This window comes from Artemia franciscana, chromosome 8 (assembly GCF_032884065.1).
Source record: "Artemia franciscana chromosome 8, ASM3288406v1, whole genome shotgun sequence".
In the NCBI taxonomy this organism is placed as follows: Eukaryota; Metazoa; Arthropoda; class Branchiopoda; order Anostraca; family Artemiidae; genus Artemia; species Artemia franciscana.
In genome coordinates this window covers 38,356,751-38,376,721 of record NC_088870.1, presented here as the reverse complement: position 1 = coordinate 38,376,721, position 19,971 = coordinate 38,356,751, and the positions used below count along the sequence as shown (strand labels likewise).

Here is a 19,971-nt window from a genome sequence, read left to right as displayed (position 1 = left end):
GTTACTCATACATATCGCAGGTCGCTGATAGAGAGCAAATCGAAACCATTGAAAATGAATTTAAATAAAGATTGGGAGGGAAATTTTCATTTCTCCTATTTCCATAAAATATTATATATTTAAAAATTAAGCTTGCCATGTAATGTACTTGAAAACATGCTTTCGTAACAAAAAGGCTTCATTTTGCCAAGATTCCAAAACAATATAAAAATCAATATATCAATATAAAAAATCAAAAATCAAAAAATTAAAAAATCAAAATAATAAACTCATCAGTTATTGGCCGGGATGTTCTAATCTGAATTTCAATTAATAGCTACTTCAACAATAGCTTCTGTAACCCATAGCAAAAAGAAGAGATAAACACAAAATAAAAAAATAACTATTGTAATGAGCCATAGGAATTACAAAAGTCACACGTTAATAAATATAAAAACTTCTATAACGAAGCATAACTTATTCAATATTTACAAAGCCGTCGTTTTCTTGTCCCTTGACAACTGTCCGTACTTCACTCACACTTTCTAGTTCATCACCATCATCATCTTTAGTAGACATGCACCTATTGCAGCATGCACACTTTCTAAAGAGGTCGTCATAAAATTTAAGGGTCATAAATGCTGGCCATTTTCTTAAAAACTTAGGTAGATATTTTGGACATTTGGATTGCATTACAGAAATAATAACTAAGCATATAACGATGACCAAAACGGGGATTCCGACACCTAAGAACACCTCTATACCACCAAGGGATAAGGCTAGTACAATACCAGGGATCACAAAGAACATAAATACTAAATATAAGATGGCAAACCAGCGGTAGTCTGCAGTAGTATTTCCCAAATATTTTGCCATCGGTATGGGCCAGCGCATGAACCAAAGTGTGTAAAAGAGAAAGGTACCGGTCAAATTAAAAAATAAGTGACATAGAGATATCTGTAGGCTTTCTGCCAATGTGGAAGAATCTGCAGCAAGAGCTGCAAGAAGACTGGTCGTCGTGGTCCCAATATTTGAACCAAGAGTTAAAGGGTATACGCGTTCAATTGTAATTAACCCAACCCCAACAAGGGGTGTTAAAGCCGATGTGAAGACGGATGATGACTGAACCAGGAATGTCATTACTGCTCCAATGAAGATGGCAACGTACCCTGTCAGCCAGGGAACATATGGTATATCAGCGTTGATAAATCGTTTCACCATGTTGGCCACTGTGCCTATAAAATAATAAAGAATAATTAATAAATAATTATTTTAATTAATTATAAAAACTAATTTTATTAATTATATATTATATTAATTATATTTTGTATTCATTAATTATATATTAATTATATTATTATTTATATCCAATATAAAAATATTAACTAATGAATAAATAATAAAGAAATATTTAAAATAAAAAAAACTTAAATATAAGTATGGAAGCAGCAAAATAATTTACCTCCCCGGTACTTATTAAGTTCATATAGTTTTATCACTCATCTTAAAAATTTCATTTATTGTGGACATGCCTTTGCAATATATGTTTTTGGTCAATAAATGGTTTGGACCATTTTTCCTAATATTGTATGCGTTAAATTCAAATAAAATTTAAAGGTAAAATAACAACATAATTAACTTCCTCTAAAACTAACGGCATTGACAAGTTCGCTTGCATGTGTTGAGAAAAAAACAAGTTCGGACACATAAAGCTCCACCTGAACCAAAACAAATTAAGTAAAAAAAATCTACGAAATAATTTTTTTTCAATTTCTACTTTTATTTAATTTGACATAACTTCTGATTAAAATTTTGTATTTTACTTCGATTAAAGTTTGAAAGACTGCAATTATTCCAAACTTTAATTTTACACTAAGTTTGCTTTAATTGAGTACATTACGTGTATGTGTTTAGTTTTGGTTGGATTTAATAATTAGTAACTATTTAATAAATCCATTATTATTTATATTTTTATTCCATTATAAAAATATAACAAATCCATTATATTTATATAATGCATTATATTTATATTATATAAATATAATTCGTTATATTTATATAATGGCATTATATTTACTAATCCATTATAAAAATCCATTAATGGATAATAAATCCATTATTAGTTATTTGATAAATTTAATAAATCCATTAAGAAAACGGAGCTTCTCCAAACTATCAAGATGTATATTTATCGTTTTTACTATCATGTAATATATATCTCCATTGTAGTAATATTACGAAAAATGTATTTACATAAACTCTACCCATCTACATTACTTCCCTCCCTCCTCCACTTCCTCCGACGGACATTAACGATTATTCGTCTATGTAACCAGAATCCCCTACGACAGGTTATCACTATCGTGACCCGTATCTGTAATAAGTATCCCATAGCTAATTGTATCAGTAATCTTCTTCTTAATCAAGGCTGTATCCAGTGATGTGAGGTTAGGGGGGTTTGACCAACTCCCCCCCCCATAAAAATTTATCAAAAATTAATATGAACAAGTTTTTGACGCATTTTTTAAAGTTTCTAACTCCTCCCCCGAAACAAATTCTTTTGTAAAACCACCTAGAAAAAAAAAATCCTGGATACGGTTTCGTTCTTAATTATTCAAAATTACAAAACATTAAAATTTGGGAAGCGACTTCTGTTCGGAGTATCACAACTGAAAAAAATTATAGCACAATGTTTCCAAACTATGCTTGCAAATTTTTGGAGGGAAAGGGTTGTTGAACGCTAAACATATTAAAATAGACTCGCTTGGCCCGAGCTGTGTCACATTTGTTCTTAATATTGTAGTGTTTTATATATTCAGTCTTCTATGGGGGAGGCTGGAGTTCCCTGTCTTATCCTACAGGTGAAATTGCTTTTAATTGGCGCATTTCAAAGCTGTGACAAACCAAAAAGGAGATATGTAGAGAGGTCTCAGCTGTTGTTTTGCCCTGTTAATTAGTAATGAAATACAGACATCCTGTAATTTGGTTAGCTCCATTGGGTTTTTTCTTTCATATTACCAGCCAATGTTCTCCCAACATGTAAACAACAGTTCAAATCGGAATAAATCCTTTGTTAGAAAGTGAAAAACAATAGGAAAAAAAACTCTTTAATATTTCAATCACATATACAATGACCGTCATCAGTAGATATGCTGATAACCACGCTGATGATAACGGTCACTGTATTTGTGATCGAAATATTTATAGTTTTGTCATTTTTTTCACTGTCTAATATAAGGATTTATCCCTATTTGAACAGTTATTTGTACGTCATGGAAAAGCAGTGTGGTCTCTGAAAATGCATGTGTTCTCCTGGGGTGTTTGAATCAGGAAACACCGGTTATAAACCAATTTTGACCATCATTTTATTCTTTATTAGATGTCTGTTAGCTGTTTAACTTCTCGTGTATTGCAATACCTTTATTGTCAGACATCTATTCAGGCAACAGATCTAAAGTATTGACTCATAAATGACGTCATGGTATGTGTTTTTTTTTTCAAATGCGCTATACTGATTTACAATTTGAATCCTTAGTTAAGCATTAACTCTGTAAATAAAATAACAAGAGTCACATCAGATAAACAAATGTTTGTATAGTCATTTTAGATCAACGACCAAAGTGTAAATTGGTGCTCAAATATTGTTTCAATATTTCCTAACAATGGCTTGTCTTAAATGATACACGTTAATAACCTTTGTGAAATCTAAAAGTTCAAGGACAATAAATCAAGACATTTTTTCATTCTAGAATATGAATCATCAGGGCACAAAAATAATTTTGAGGAGGAGGGAGGTCACAGGTGCACACTCCGAACGCTGACAGCAAAGCTACGAGGCAGATATGTTTTGTCAAGTAAGTGTAACACATCCTTAGCCTGTTACCGATTCTTGCATATCATCTTTATTTCTGATCTTGTATAAGGTAATAAAAACGACAATAAGCGGATAACTATAAAAAGGCGAAAGACGACACAGTGACGACAAGAGTATAGGCATATAAAAACAATCGAAAGAAATGATAATGAAAACAAGACAGTAACTGTATAAAAAAAAGACAAAATAAAAGATAATGAAATAGGGGATTATCGTATGAAAAATATGAGAGAAGGGATAACAAACACAAGAGAATAGTCTTATAAAAAGGGTTAAAAAAGAGACGATAGTAACAAGAGAATCATCACATAATAAAGGTTACTGCGGAAGATTTTAGTTTTAATTCTAAGGGGTCATGGAAGTATTTTGGGTCTTATCACATTAAAATAGGCCGTTTTTATGTTGGCTATATATATCTTAACATATAGCCTTCCTAGCCGAGTGTTAAGCAGGTTAGACTTGAAATTCTTATCCGTGAGGGCAGGGGTTCGAGTGCTGGTGTCACTGGTTATTTGGTTTGTAACAGGTGTCAGTGACATGACTCTGTAACCTCAGCCAGTGTTGTCCCAGCTCTGAATGGGTACCTTGAGAAATCTGAGGAAGTTAAACAGGGAGGGTGCGTGAAAGAATAGGATGGCTATTCCCCCCATTGCACTATCTGACTGAAGGGCCATGAAACGGAGATCAGCACCACCAATAGAGACTGTAAAGTCTAGTGCCATATTCTTTACCTTTCCTTTATGTCTATCTTTAATTTTTGAAAATCAAAAATATTGATTTTTTTTAATTTTTGAAAATCAAAAATCAAAAAAAAATATTAAACTTTTAGTGAAAATATCCTATTCATAGTTTCAATAAAAGTAAAGCTCATAGACAAAGCATATGTTTTCAACGATGAAAGTTTTGAAAAATTCAACGGCATTTGCCCATTATAATCCTAGTTGTGCCAAGGCATATAACCCAGTATGAAAATCACATACAAATTAGATAACTTCGAAGATCACACTGCCTTTCCATGACGAAAGTATAATAGTTCAAAATAGGGATGAAACCTTTTAATCGACAGTAAACAAGTATAAAATTTTTAACTGGATATTTCGAACACATGTACAGTGTTCATCATCCACAGTAAAACTCTGAAAAGGTTAATACTGTGTTCATAATACTGTGATAATACTGTGATAATACTGTGATAATACTGTGATAATACTGTGATAATGATACTGTGATAATATAATAGTGGGGTTAAAGATAATACTATGATAATACTGTGATAATGATACTGTGATAATACTGTGATAATACTGTGATAATGATACTGTGATAATATAATAGTGGGGTTAAAGATAATACTGTGATAATACTGTGATAATGATACTGTGATAATATAATAGTGGGGTTAAAGATAATACTGTGATAATACTGTGATAATGATACTGTGATAATATAATAGTGGGGTTAAACATAATACTGTGATAATGTGTTCAGAATATCCAGTTAAAGATTTTTATACCTGTTTACTATCGATTAAAAGGTTTCATACCTATTTTGAACTATTATACTTTCGACATACAAATTAACAGTTTTTGTTTATTTAATGTTTTAAGTATTTCAGTCAATATGCCTAGAACAAAACTGCTTACAATACTAAAAACGTTTAGCTGACTTATTTCACTTTCCAAGAAAAGCAATATATTTCAATGGGCTACGTATTAAGGATTCATGAAGTTCCACATGGCTCAAAATGGCCATTCAGTCGTATTCGTAAAATATTAGAAATTAAGGTACATACCTTTAAGAATGGAATTCAGAATCTTAACGAGCACAACCAAGCATATGCAAAGAATAACCAAAGAAATGACAAGTAGGATACTGCCAACTGCTGCATCACTCATCCCAGTATCAGCAAATAGGTAATCCGAAATTGTACCTAAAAAAATTTTAGAATTAAAATCTGCAAAACTGATACCAATTATAAGACCCAAACATTACCGTAAGAAAGTGACAAGATAGAAACCATTGGTGCTTGAAAAACTTTAAAAAGGCAATAAAGGCTACTAGCGTCACTGAAACTAGATTTCGGTGAATGGATTGAGCTAAATACAAGGTGGTGTAAGACAACAATTTTGGTCTGAATAGGACCAAAATGCTATCATAGTAAAATCCTAAAATGGACAATCATTTAAATAGTTATGTCCAGCATCTATGTTTATAATATCATCCAACCTATTGATGATGCATGGCGCACCCAAGCTTGAATGCAGTCTGTAGGAAATGAAAGGTCTAATTTCAGAACTGCACGTGATTATGTTGCTTCATTTGACGCTTGTATAGTTTCTAATAGCTGCACATCATCTTCTAAGGGGAGTGCTGTATATATTTCTAAAAGGCAAGGAAGCTTTAATTCTGAGAATGGACAATTGGGTAAGGGGAATCCCCCTCCCAAAAAATTCTTCAGGAATAGAAGAATTCCTGAAGTTAAACCATTGGGTGTAGAAAATGAGTAGAGTCCTCATTGAAGCGAAATATTCTTTATTTTCAAGTGTAATTTTTAGTAGCAATAGACATCACACCTCAATGACCTGTGTTGTCAGCTTTAATCCCAAGTAAAGCAAAATTGTGAGACAGACATTTAGAAACCTAACCTTCAGAGATCAACTTATGGATGTTTGGAGATCTATAGAGATTTATGGATGAGGGTACTCTTCCAAACACTGGTGTTCTTTATACTTAAGCACATTACTTTGACGTTTTCAACCGGTTTATTATCAAAATAAAAACAGACATAATTTAGATTATTTTTTAAAAAGAGTTTTTCTGATGAAAACAACTAGCTTAGGACCTAAATGGATATGAAATAGATTATAACAATAACAAGTGGGCTCTATCCTCCAAACTCCTTAGCTAAAAATTAATTCTGATCTACTGAATGCTTGTCAGAACACTAAACATATATGTTTTATATGAGTGTTTACAATGTTTTGCAAGTGTTTTATTTACCCTATTTTTCAATACTTTGAACTAAGTATCGAACAATATTCTACTAATGCTACTACTAACAACTCACCGTAGCACCAAGTTACCTGGGGCCAACACAGCTACGCACGCTCCTCCCCCATCCCAATTTATTCAAATCCTCCCTCTTTACACTCTCCCAAGAAAGTTCCAATTTCCTTATTTTTTTACTTACGACATCCTCCCACCCTCACTGCGGAAGTCCTGCTTTCCGTTTAGCCCTAGACGCTTGGCCGAAAAGGACAATCTTTGGCAATCTGTCATTCTTCATCCGCATAGTGTGCCCTTGCCATCTCAAACCTTTCCCTTATTATAGCCCTAGAAAGAAGGATTGAACCACAGTTTTCGTAAGCATACTGTTTGAAATAGAGTCAGTCGGTCGGGTACCCAAAACAATCCGTAGGCAGTTTATCTCTAAAACATCTAACAAATCTTCCTCCGTTTTCTTGGAGCGCCCATGCTTCAAAACTATATTTGATAATTGTCATCACTGTTACTTTCTAACAGTCTAATCTTTGTTTGCAGACTTATCTTTCTGTTCAGACAATATTCAGCCTTACTAAACCCTATGTGTATCACCAAACATTTCTATTTGATCTTATTCTTTCTTGAAGCAGTGTCTTAAAAAGTGCACATTTGTTCTTGATTGTTTTGACGAAAGCGTAAGTTAAATTTTATGGTACCGGGCAGGAACTAGTGTTACCTAGTCTGGCTTAAAATTGCACCGGCATAAAAGTTGAGATGCGCCGAAAATACCATTATCTAGTGAAAATGAGCCGAATGAACGATTTTCCCCTAAGAAAATGCGTCAATTTGAAAAATTCAATGTATATCCACCAAAAAAGCGCCCAAATGGCGCAAATTCGCCTCTGGCAGGAACTGAGGCAGTAAGAGTTTCGTTTAAACCTAGCGTAGTTTATCTTTGTTCCAAGTTCTAGCATGAGCCTGCACTTTCATCTAAAACAATTTTTGTTTTCAATTATGGGTTGTCAGAGCAGAGCCGTAATGCATTAGTTTTGTCATTACTTCGATTTTTCATTGATTCTAGTTGATATTGTTTTGATTTGTCATTGGCTGTCATTAACATTAATTTTTGTATTTTCATTTCTCATTAATTTTAAGTAGAAGGATTCTAACCACAAATGCCCCTGTTCCTGCTTCAGCTTATCAGTGATCCTGATCTTGATATCAGATATCTTGCCGCATATTATTGAATTTTGAATCTATATTTTGAGGCATTTGAAAGAACAAACAATAAACGTAAAAAAAATAAATATTGTGAAGGTTTAGTAAAACACTTACACTTATAGGTGTTGTTCTTTGGACCGCATGCTGTCTTCAACAGGCTATTTACATCTTGCCACTCGCCAAGAGCCCATTTATCAAGAACCGTTTTGTTTAGCTATATAAAAAAGAATAATTGAAAATATAACCAAAATGAATATAATTTGTCACTTGCACCTGTAATTATCCTGTAATGTTAAACAGAGAATGAAAAGGATATTATCAGCAATAAATATGCATCTTCAGTTGAAAGCAGCAAATCCCACCTCTTGGGGGAAGAACGAACTAAAATGAGCCTCAATTTGAAAACCTAGCGTTTTTTGAACATGCCTAGCATTTCTCATAGAAGACAGGATGAATTGGGAGGAACAATTGGCTCTCTTCCTAACAAACAAAAAAAAAGAAAAAAAAAACAAGATAAAGGGAGGACATAAAATATAAGCTATAAAAAATCAGATTAAAGAACATACTTTGCATGTAGAAGTGTTAATGCTGAAATAAAAGACTAATAAATTTCAAAGATTACGTCTAATAATTTAACGCTTGCAAAAAATAAGAAAATGTAAGAAAGGTCATAAAATATATATATATATATATATATATATATATATATATATATATATATATATATATATATATATATATATATATATATATATATATATATATATATATATATATATATTCTTAATCTAACTAAGGCTCAGACAGGGCACAGAGAACTGTTTTCTTCATGTCCCTTCCTTCCCTCTCCCTATTATGTTTTGTCTTTATTTACTTTTTCGCATTGCCTAAATATTTAAGGGGACCATTGCTCTCCCTCCTAGATTTAGAAAATATTTTTTCTGGGTATTTTCCATCTAATAAAAAATGAATATGTCGTTCCCTTAGACGTTGAAAAATAATTTAAATCGAAAGAAAATCTCCCCTTACCCAAAAATTTCGTGCGTCGTTATTCCTGGAAATAAGGCCGATTTTCTCTCTCTTTCTCATATTATTTATTTACTTTCAATTGTTTTTGTTATAGTTGCTAAGACGTTTAGTCCTTTACAGACTTTCACCACTGAGCACCTTCATCGATTTGTTTTATGAAAATACCCATTTTAAGAAAAATCAAGCTGCAATAAATGACGAATATAGAAGCCATGTCATATAAAAAGGTCATAAAGAGGTATGTGGTAACCACCTATGCAACCTAGTCTACTCATGTTTAAATTTTTAAAATTTTCAAAACGTTAAGGCAGATAAGGTTGAGGACATACATAGTTTTCTTTTGTAAAAAAGCTTTACATTATCGTGTGGTGTGTTTCTATAGGGGTAGTAAGTTTTCTAAGATAAATTTTCCCCCCTTTGCCAGGTAGCTGCATTCAAATTCAAACTAATGACTTAGTCAATTATATATAGCCTATGTCTTGTGGTGGCGCAGTGGGTTTGACCTTAGCTTGGCAATACGGGACCTACAGATACTGGACCCAGAGATCGAATCATCCTGCAGTAATGCACAGCAGGGCCGACGCAGGGACCTTAGTAGCCAAGAAGCGTCGCTAATCTGATACAGTACAATAATATACAGCCTATATTGGAACAATGAACAATTTCGAAGGTACACGTTCTACAATAGTCTTTTTCATTTCCATTTATGTTTTTGTATTTTCATTTATTTGTATACATAAGACATATTTGACTGTTGACAATGAGGAATGCATCGTTAGCCTCTCAACTCAAGTCGATTCTACCCTGTTTGGGTCGACATCTTTTAGGCATAAATTCATTGATCTATTGACATTATTAGACCACTCGGTGGCCACCTAGGCTTATTCCATTGTGTAAATTTTAACTAAGATTTCTATCTAAGGGAAAGCAACTTCTTTACTTTAAATCTTTGCTGAAGTTTTTCATACCTGGCATAGGATAGCCTAGATTCAACCCATAAAGAAAAGCCGTATAGAAATAATCTGCTGTTTTACCTATTATTCCATATTTTACCCTTCTTTCGCAGATCAAGTATTTGAGTTCAAATTAAATATATCTGTTAAACAAAATAAAAAACTGAATGGACTATTTTTTTTGGTAGAACTGCTCCCTTTTGTAAAAGTTTTTTTTTTGTATATAAGCAATCTCTTCTCATTAAAGTTTCCAAACTGCTTTGTTAATAACATTGTTTTATTCTACTTAATTTCAAAGTTCACTGTACATTTCATATATAAATTGAAATTTTGGGAACTACCCAGATGTATTAATTTATAATAGACTACCGAAAGTATATGTTTTGGTCTTTTGCACTTTTTTCCATGCCATCCCCAAATTTTACCTCTGGTTTCCTTTCATGTGTTTAAGCCGGTTGACACAAGAGCAAGCAGTTTTATTTTTTCCAAATTACCTAAACTGATTGATTCCACAATTTGTATTAGATACAGGATCAGGGTTGCCAGAGATATGACGTTTGTACTATTTGTACAAGATTTTTTCTAAAATGAAGATTTTCTCTCAGGAAAGCATTAGATTTTTTTTACCTTGAAGCGGTTTTCCCACTTAAGGATAGTGTGTTCAGTGGCCTGGGTTAAAAATTTGTAAACAATGTTTTGTCCTTCCGCCGGTCTGCAATATATGAAGCTTGTAAAAAAGTTAGATTTGGATACTCTAAGATTGTGTCAAACTGGTCTAAGTACAATCGAAAGACTCTGGTTTCTTTGTATTCAGTTTTTTGTGGTCATTCTGTACTTTATCTTCCCGACACCTTCATTCTACTGAAAAAAGTGACTTGTGTAAACTACGTAGATATTACTATAAAGACTGTAAATACCTGCTTTATCTACCTCTATTGTATCGAAATCGGAGAATAATCCGAAAACATAAAGCTCCCGATATAACTGCAAAACTAGAGGAGCTTCATGATAAGTTATCGGCACAATCATATTGGCGGCTTACCCCGTATCACGGGCACATCCGTTTGTTCTGTTGAATTTTTTTTCCTTGTTGTTTTTGTTGCACTTATTGTGTTGTACCATTTTACTCATCCGTTTATTTCTGTTTATTTTGTGATACTTATTTATTTTTTTTCTTTTCTGATGTTTATTTCTCTTTTCTCTCTTTTTACTCCACTATCCTCACATTGTTTTTTTGCAGTTTGTTGTAAATAAATTATTATATTTATTATCAAAACGAAAATACAACCTTGTGTGGAGTGATTGTTTTCCCGGTCACCTATTTCACCACGTTTTCTATACTATGTAATCAGTTCTGGTAATAATCCAGGGCTAATCCTTATTTTTTACCCAGCATTTCTGAAGTTTAAGTTGATATTTTTAACATATGCAAAAAGATTTTGAGAAATTAGATAGAATTTTGAAAAAAGCAGACTGTCACGGAAAGTTTTAAATTCTTTATCTTTATTTGTTGGCATTCTAGCACCATACGTACGAATAATTTCTGAAGATGGTAATTTTCTCCACTTTAATTACTTTTTCCTGGTGAGATGTTGAGTTTTACAAAATGAAAAGGTAATACTGTGCGTGACGTCTATTTATCTGCTCAAAAATTTCAAAGCCTTTTTTATGTTATTTGGTATCTGGCTAATATCTTATGCTACACACTTGTAAAAAGTAAAAAATTGTTTTTCTGTTTGTGGATAATGAAGCCTAAACCGAAAAAACCTATGGCCCATCTATACATTTTCACACGTTATTTCAGAAAGCATTCATTGGTACATTAAAATTTTGGAATATTACACAAATTTGTGCAAGAACAATTTCCGGAGAGATTGCTTTTTTTCTAAAAGTGCTTTTTCCGGGAAGACAGCGAGTCTTACAAAATGACGTGGCAATCCTCTGCGTGATGACTGTGTACCTAATCACGTGCTTCAAAACGTTTTTTGCATTATCCAGCGTCTATTTAGGTTATAAATCTATGGTCCGTCTTAATATTTTTCACCCATTGCTTCAAAATTGTAAGTTGATATTTCATACCTCTAGAATGAGATTTTGAAAGAAACAATAGTATTTTGTGAGAAAAATTTTTTTTTCTTTATTTAGTCATCAGTATAACAGTGGGCGCAGCAACTATTTTTGAAGGTATTACTTCTTTTTCTTAGTGTTCTGATAGAATGGGTGGTTCCACAAATGCAGTGGCAACCCTGGAAGTGTTTCATTTCCTGATCAAGTGTATCTATTTTAGTTGTTATCTATTTAAGCAAGAACTCTCATGGTACGCTTACACATTTCCTCCCGATATTTCAAAGTGCAATTATATTTCATTTCAAATTATATTATATTATATTATTATATTTCAATTATATTATATTATATAATTATATTATATAATTATATTATATTATTATGTTATATTATATTTCTATTTTTAAATATTTATTATTTATTTAAGAATTAACGACGCTTCTTGACTATTAAGGTCCCTGCGTCGGCCCTGCAGTGCATTCCTGCAGCGCGATTCGATCTCTGGGTCCCGTATTACCAAGCTAAGGTCAAATCCACTGCGCCACCACAGGACTCTATATATAAATATATTGGAATTATATTATATTTCAAATATAATATTTTTACCTGCACTATAAGATCCACGGCAGGGCCTGTTATCACTTTCAGGATCTCAATCTCACCACCAGCTCCAGAACTTCCACTTAATCCAGATGTAATTTCTCCACTGACAAATTCTAAGTATCCAATGCCAAAAATTCCGCCTATAAATATAATAATAGCTTTTACTACACTGGATAAGAGCAATGGCGTAATTTCATCAAAACTCGGGGGGTGGAGCCAATTTATCTAAATAAAGTGAAAATGACAGTTAAAATAGAAAAATGAGCCGCGTAATACCATTAAAGTAATTATATACTAAAGAAAACTGACGCGTTGATGTGGATGCTTCAATTATGCAGGCTTATCTTGACATGATATTCGAAGAAACTAAACTTTAGCTGGGGCGGGGGGGGGGGGGTGAGGAAACTCAGTTTCCCCTATGTAAAAAAATATTTAATACTTAGAGGTTGTTTTCACATAAACACTAAAAGGTTATCCAAAAACAATGAACGGAACGAATGCCAAAAACAAAAGACAATAATGTCAGTTCCTTTATTTGAGGGTTTTATCGAACTATTCCGAACGCGAAACACGACAGACTTTTCAGTCTATTCGCAAAACTCTTTAAAGCAGGGTAAAATAGCAAAAGAGTGATAATGAATTCGGAGTTTTATACGTCGAAAGTGTCGAATTAGGCCCGAATCAAAAGGTTTCCAGTGGGTTGAGAAAGGTGGGTAGAGGGACACTAACAGATAGGGATGTTGAAAAAAGAAAGAGAGAAAAACGGACCAGACCATGCAGAAACCCGCTTCTACTTTAGGGCATACGTCATTCTTTGCTCTCTTCACCTTTGACGCTTAGAGAAGGGTTTGCGTAGCCTGGATTCGGAATATAGAGTAATCCAAAACGATTTAGCCCTTATTTTACACGAGTAGGATCAATAATTCGCTTTTTGGCGATTATCAACCCCTCTCTAAATTTTGAAGTTGGTTTCGACGATATTAAGAAACAAAAACTTAGTCGGTTTATTTTAGTATTAATGATAAATTGAAATTCCAGCAAAAGAAAAACTTAATGGAGAACAAAATTGAAAAAGAGCATTGAGAAATTAATTGATCCTGTTAAGAAATAGCTAGTAAATTATTCAAAAGCTGAAAAATAGAACAAGAATGGATATAAAATCGTGAAAGCTTGGAAGATAGTACCAGAAAAGTGTAGAGATGTAAGGTAAGACATAAAATAGGCCAACCTTCCATATCAGCAAGGCCTGTCCCGTGTATAATAAAACGAATTTTAAATTAAAAAGTATTTTGAAAATTATTTGAAATAAGTTTAATGACAAATTTCTCACTATGATATAAAGCTGTCAAAATGTATATACAGAATTAAGTCTAAATTGTCATCTCACAGAATGCAACGATTTTTTCATTGAAGTCAAATTCAATGATAATCACAAAAAAAGAAAAATTACAGGCATGTGAACTCTCGGTTATTATTCTTTCTACTTCCCTTTAAGTTATCTCGAAAGAAATTTGATTGCTTTCTAGCTTAAATTTCCTTGGAAAGTCCAACTATATAGTGGTAGAAAAACGATGAAAAATTCCTAGATGTTCTTACACAGAATAAAAATCTAAGGATGAAAATTAATTACCACACTAGCGGTGATTCACTTCAAATTAGCAAAATTAAATGCAGTTTGGCTTAAACTTTTCTATAAGAATTTTAATATGGACTTCCGGTTTGGTACACTTTTCCAATTAGGTACATATTTATTCATTAATTTACAACACAGAAGTGGTCCATGATATTTATAAGTTTCGTGAATCAGGTATTTTTAGGGAATAAGGCTCCCTTAGGCAACATTTTGTCAAATATTTGTGGAGAACTAATTCGAGGGAAGTGGGTACAGTCCATTTAATTTTTATGAACATGTGTTTTAATAATACCTAAGAGCCAGGCACACCTTTTCCAGTTTTTCCAGTCCCCTGCAAAACTTATGTTGTGGCTCATGATCCCATAAAAGAGAAAAAGAAATATTATTGTCGTATATTTTCGTGTTAAAATGTGTTCTTTAATTTTATTCGTTTATTTTCGTGACGTACCTGGTAAACCATAAGTATTATTCCTTAACTGTAAGTAATAAATGTTTCGAAACTCAGGTAGTTGTGATACAAGTGTATTCATCAGGTTCTAAGATCTGATTGGTTTACTTTATGAAATTTTAGGCGAGTAAAAAGAAAATAAGAATTTTTTGGTCACAATGATTTGTTTAGGTAAATTCTCTGTTTCTCAAATATAACACCTGTCGAATTACCATTACCGACCTAAAGACCTGTAAACTTAAACTTCAACTTACGAGCTATCATTTCAACGGAGAATAAGACGATGACTGTCAACCAATTGAACATATCATGTACGGTAGCGCCAGCAAAAGCCCGTCTGAATTCATTCTTATTACTGATCTGGGTGAAGGATACTATAGTGTTTGTTACTGAAGTTCCAATATTTGTTCCCATTATAATTGGTATAGCCACTTGAACAGTCAGTACTAGAAAAAAGTAGAGGAGGTTCAATTATCTAACGAGAAAACTGAAAAAGACAGCAGAATACACTGTAAAATGAAAACTAAATACTGAAAAGAAGCAGAGAAGTTTAATTAATATAACAAGAAAGCTGGGGAAGACAGCAGGTACAATGAAAACTGAAAAACGTAACAGTGAAAAGAAGCAGAGAGGTTTAATTAATGTAAGAAGAAGTCTACGGAAGACAACAGGTACAGTGAAAATTGAAAAACTGAACACTGAAAAAAATAGGAAGAATGAATTTCTTTGACATGGAGTTTGAGGTTTGATTAATATAACAAGAAATCTGGGGAAGACAGCAGTTACAGTGAAAGTTGAAAAACTGAACACTTAAAAGACATAGGGAAGTTGAATTATTTAACACGAAAACTAGAAAAGACAGCGTGATATGATAAAAATTGTTTAATGAATGCTGAAAAAAAATTAGAGAATTTTTACTAATTGAATGTAAAAACTGTGGAAGATTACAGGAAATAATGAAGATTAAATACTCAAAGCTTAACAAATTAGACATGAAAACGGGAAAAGACAAGAAATACTGAAGATTAAATACTGAACAGTAAGAAAAAATGGAAAAGTTAACTAGTTTTACATGAAAACTGGTTAAGACAGCAGGGAAGTAGAATATAAATATTTCAACATCCATATGATAAAGGAAATTAGGAATAGAAATTGTGATACATGACTTATATATCTATGACGTATCTATAAGTATGGCAAATCAATTATCAAAGTACATTTATCTGTGTTTGGTCAACCAAGTTAACAAACTTGTTGACAAATCTGGACTTCCTTAGGTAGGACTCTCATGAATAGAAATTGTAATCTATGACGCATATATCTATGACGTATCTGTAAGTATGGCAAATCAATTATCAAAGTTCATTTATATGTGTTTGATCAACCAAGCTCCCAAACTTGTTGACAAATCTTGACTTTCTTAGGTAGGACTCTCAAGAATAGAAATTGTAATCTATGACGCATATATCTATGACGTATCTGTAAGTATGGAAAATCAATTATCGAAGTTCATTTATCTGTGTTTGATCAACCAAGCTCCCAAACTTGTTGACAAATCTTGACTTTCTTAGGTAGGACTTTTAAGAATAGAAATTGTGATCCAGACGTATGTATCTATGACGTATCTATAAGTATGGCAAATCAATTAGCAAAGTTTATTTATCTGTGTTTGGTCAACCAAGTTCACAAACTTGCTGACAAATCTGGACTTTCTTAGGTAGGACTCTCAAGAATAGAAATTTTAATCTATGACGTATCTGTAAGCATGGCAAATCAATTATCAAAGTTCATTTATCTGTGTTTGATCAACCAAGCTCCCAAACTTGTTGACAAATCTTGACTTTCTTAGGTAGGACTTTTAAGAATAGAAATTGTGATCCAGACGTATGTATTTATGACGTATCTATAAGCATGGCAAATCAATTAGCAAAGTTTATTTATCTGTGTTTGGTCAACCAAGTTCACAAACTTGCTGACAAATCTGGACTTTCTTAGGTAGGACTCTCAAGAATAGAAATTTTAATCTATGACGCATATATCTATGACGTATCTGTAAGTATGGCAAATCAATTATCAAAGTACATTTATCTGTGTTTGGTCAACCAAGTTAACAAACTTGTTGACAAATCTGGACTTTCTTAGGTAGGACTCTCGAGAACAGAAATTTTAATCTATGACGCATATATCTATGACGTATCTGTAAGTATGGCAAATCAATTATCAAAGTTCATTTATATGTGTTTGATCAACCAAGCTCCCAAACTTGTTGACAAATCTTGACTTTCTTAGGTAGGACTCTCAAGAACAGAAATCGTAATCTATGACGCATATATCTATGACGTATCTGTAAGTATGGCGAATCAATTATCAAAGTTCATTTATCTGTGTTTGATCAACCAAGCTCCCAAACTTGTTGACAAATCTTGACTTTCTTAGGTAGGACTTTTAAGAATAGAAATTGTGATCCAGACGTATGTATTTATGACGTATCTATAAGCATGGCAAATCAATTAGCAAAGTTTATTTATCTGTGTTTGGTCAACCAAGTTCACAAACTTGCTGACAAATCTGGACTTTCTTAGGTAGGACTCTCAAGAATAGAAATTTTAATCTATGACGCATATACCTATGACGTATCTGTAAGTATGGCAAATCAATTATCAAAGTACATTTATCTGTGTTTGGTCAACCAAGTTAACAAAATTGTTGACAAATCTGGACTTTCTTAGGTAGGACTCTCGAGAACAGAAATTTTAATCTATGACGCATATATCTATGACGTATCTGTAAGTATGGCAAATCAATTATCAAAGTTCATTTATATGTGTTTGATCAACCAAGCTCCCAAACTTGTTGACAAATCTTGACTTTCTTAGGTAGGACTCTCAAGAACAGAAATCGTAATCTATGACGCATATATCTATGACGTATCTGTAAGTATGGCGAATCAATTATCAAAGTTCATTTATCTGTGTTTGATCAACCAAGCTCCTAAACTTGTTGACAAATCTTGACTTTTTTAGGTAGGACTTTTAAGAATAGAAATTGTGATCCAGACGTATGTATCTATGACGTATCTATAAGTATGGCAAATCAATTAGCAAAGTTCATTTATCTGTGTTTGATCAACCAAGCTCCTAAACTTGTTGACAAATCTTGACTTTTTTAGGTAGGACTTTTAAGAATAGAAATTGTGATCCAGACGTATGTATCTATGACGTATCTATAAGTATGGCAAATCAATTATCAAAGTTCATTTATCTGTGTTTGATCAACCAAGCTCCTAAACTTGTTGACAAATCTTGACTTTTTTAGGTAGGACTTTTAAGAATAGAAATTGTGATCCAGACGTATGTATCTATGACGTATCTATAAGTATGGCAAATCAATTAGCAAAGTTCATTTATCTGTGTTTGATCAACCAAGCTCCTAAACTTGTTGACAAATCTTGACTTTTTTAGGTAGGACTTTTAAGAATAGAAATTGTGATCCAGACGTATGTATCTATGACGTATCTATAAGTATGGCAAATCAATTATCAAAGTTCATTTATCTGTGTTTGATCAACCAAGCTCCTAAACTTGTTGACAAATCTTGACTTTTTTAGGTAGGACTTTTAAGAATAGAAATTGTGATCCAGACGTATGTATCTATGACGTATCTATAAGTATGGCAAATCAATTAGCAAAGTTCATTTATCTGTGTTTGATCAACCAAGCTCCTAAACTTGTTGACAAATCTGGACTTTCTTAGGTAGGACTTTTAAGAATAGAAATTGTGATCCAGACGTATGTATTTATGACGTATCTATAAGTATGGCAAATCAATTAACAAAGCTTATTTATCTGTGTTTGGTCAACCAAGCTCCTAAACTTGTTGACAAATCTTGACTTTTTAGGTAGGACTTTTAAGAATAGAAATTGTGATCCAGACGTATGTATTTATGACGTATCTATAAGTATTGCAAATCAATTATCAAAGCTTATTTATCTGTGTTTGGTCAACCAAGCTCCTAAACTTGTTGACAAATCTTGACTTTTTTAGGTAGGACTTTTAAGAATAGAAATTGTGATCCAGACGTATGTATCTATGACGTATCTATAAGTATGGCAAATCAATTAGCAAAGTTCATTTATCTGTGTTTGATCAACCAAGCTCCTAAACTTGTTGACAAATCTTGACTTTTTTAGGTAGGACTTTTAAGAATAGAAATTGTGATCCAGACGTATGTATCTATGACGTATCTATAAGTATGGCAAATCAATTATCAAAGTTCATTTATCTGTGTTTGATCAACCAAGCTCCTAAACTTGTTGACAAATCTTGACTTTTTTAGGTAGGACTTTTAAGAATAGAAATTGTGATCCAGACGTATGTATCTATGACGTATCTATAAGTATGGCAAATCAATTAACAAAGTTCATTTATCTGTGTTTGATCAACCAAGCTCCTAAACTTGTTGACAAATCTTGACTTTCTTAGGTAGGACTTTTAAGAATAGAAATTGTGATCCAGACGTATGTATCTATGACGTATCTATAAGTATGGCAAATCAATTAACAAAGTTCATTTATCTGTGTTTGATCAACCAAGCTCCTAAACTTGTTGACAAATCTTGACTTTCTTAGGTAGGACTTTTAAGAATAGAAATTGTGATCCAGACGTATGTATTTGTGACGTATCTATAAGCATGGCAAATCAATTAGCAAAGTTTATTTATCTGTGTTTGGTCAACCAAGTTCACAAACTTGCTGACAAATCTGGACTTTCTTACGTAGGACTCTCAAGAATAGAAATTGTAATCTATGACGCATATATCTATGACGTATCTGTAAGTATGGCAAATAAGTTTTCAAAGTACATTTATTTGTGTTTGGTCAACCAAGTTAACAAACTTGTTGACAAATCTGGACTTTCTTAGGTACCATGTAGGATATGTATGACAGTTGCCTTCTTCTACCCTTTTCCATGTTCATTGACCTTTACCATTATGTTTTAAAAAAGGAAATGAAACAAATGTTTCATTTTTCTTCTCCTGTAGAATTGTGAATCTTGTATCTGTCCCCTAATTCAAGAGAAAGGGCTACGTCCTGTCAAAAATAATTTGGATGATTAAGGCCAAAATCTTTTTCTTTGAGGCAATTATCCAGCTTTGAGAGGGCGAAATTATATTTACAAAAAG

At 32.7% G+C, this 19,971-nt stretch overlaps 1 protein-coding gene across 2 annotated transcripts in view; it reads right to left on the bottom strand.

Annotated features, from left to right (window-relative positions):
* Positions 1 to 371: 371 nt before the first annotated feature.
* The window catches only part of LOC136030392 (sodium-dependent phosphate transport protein 2B-like), a 58,288-nt gene continuing 38,688 nt past the window's right edge, over positions 372 to 19,971 (bottom strand). For both annotated transcript variants that reach the window (XM_065709335.1, XM_065709336.1), the window contains exons 6-10: positions 15,044 to 15,235; positions 12,712 to 12,848; positions 8,171 to 8,270; positions 5,646 to 5,783; positions 372 to 1,214 (exon numbers count right to left, since the gene is read on the bottom strand). In XM_065709335.1, the coding sequence (XP_065565407.1) occupies positions 457 to 1,214; positions 5,646 to 5,783; positions 8,171 to 8,270; positions 12,712 to 12,848; positions 15,044 to 15,235 (1,325 nt within the window). In that variant the 3' untranslated portion in view covers positions 372 to 456. The remainder of the gene's footprint in view (positions 1,215 to 5,645; positions 5,784 to 8,170; positions 8,271 to 12,711; positions 12,849 to 15,043; positions 15,236 to 19,971) is intronic.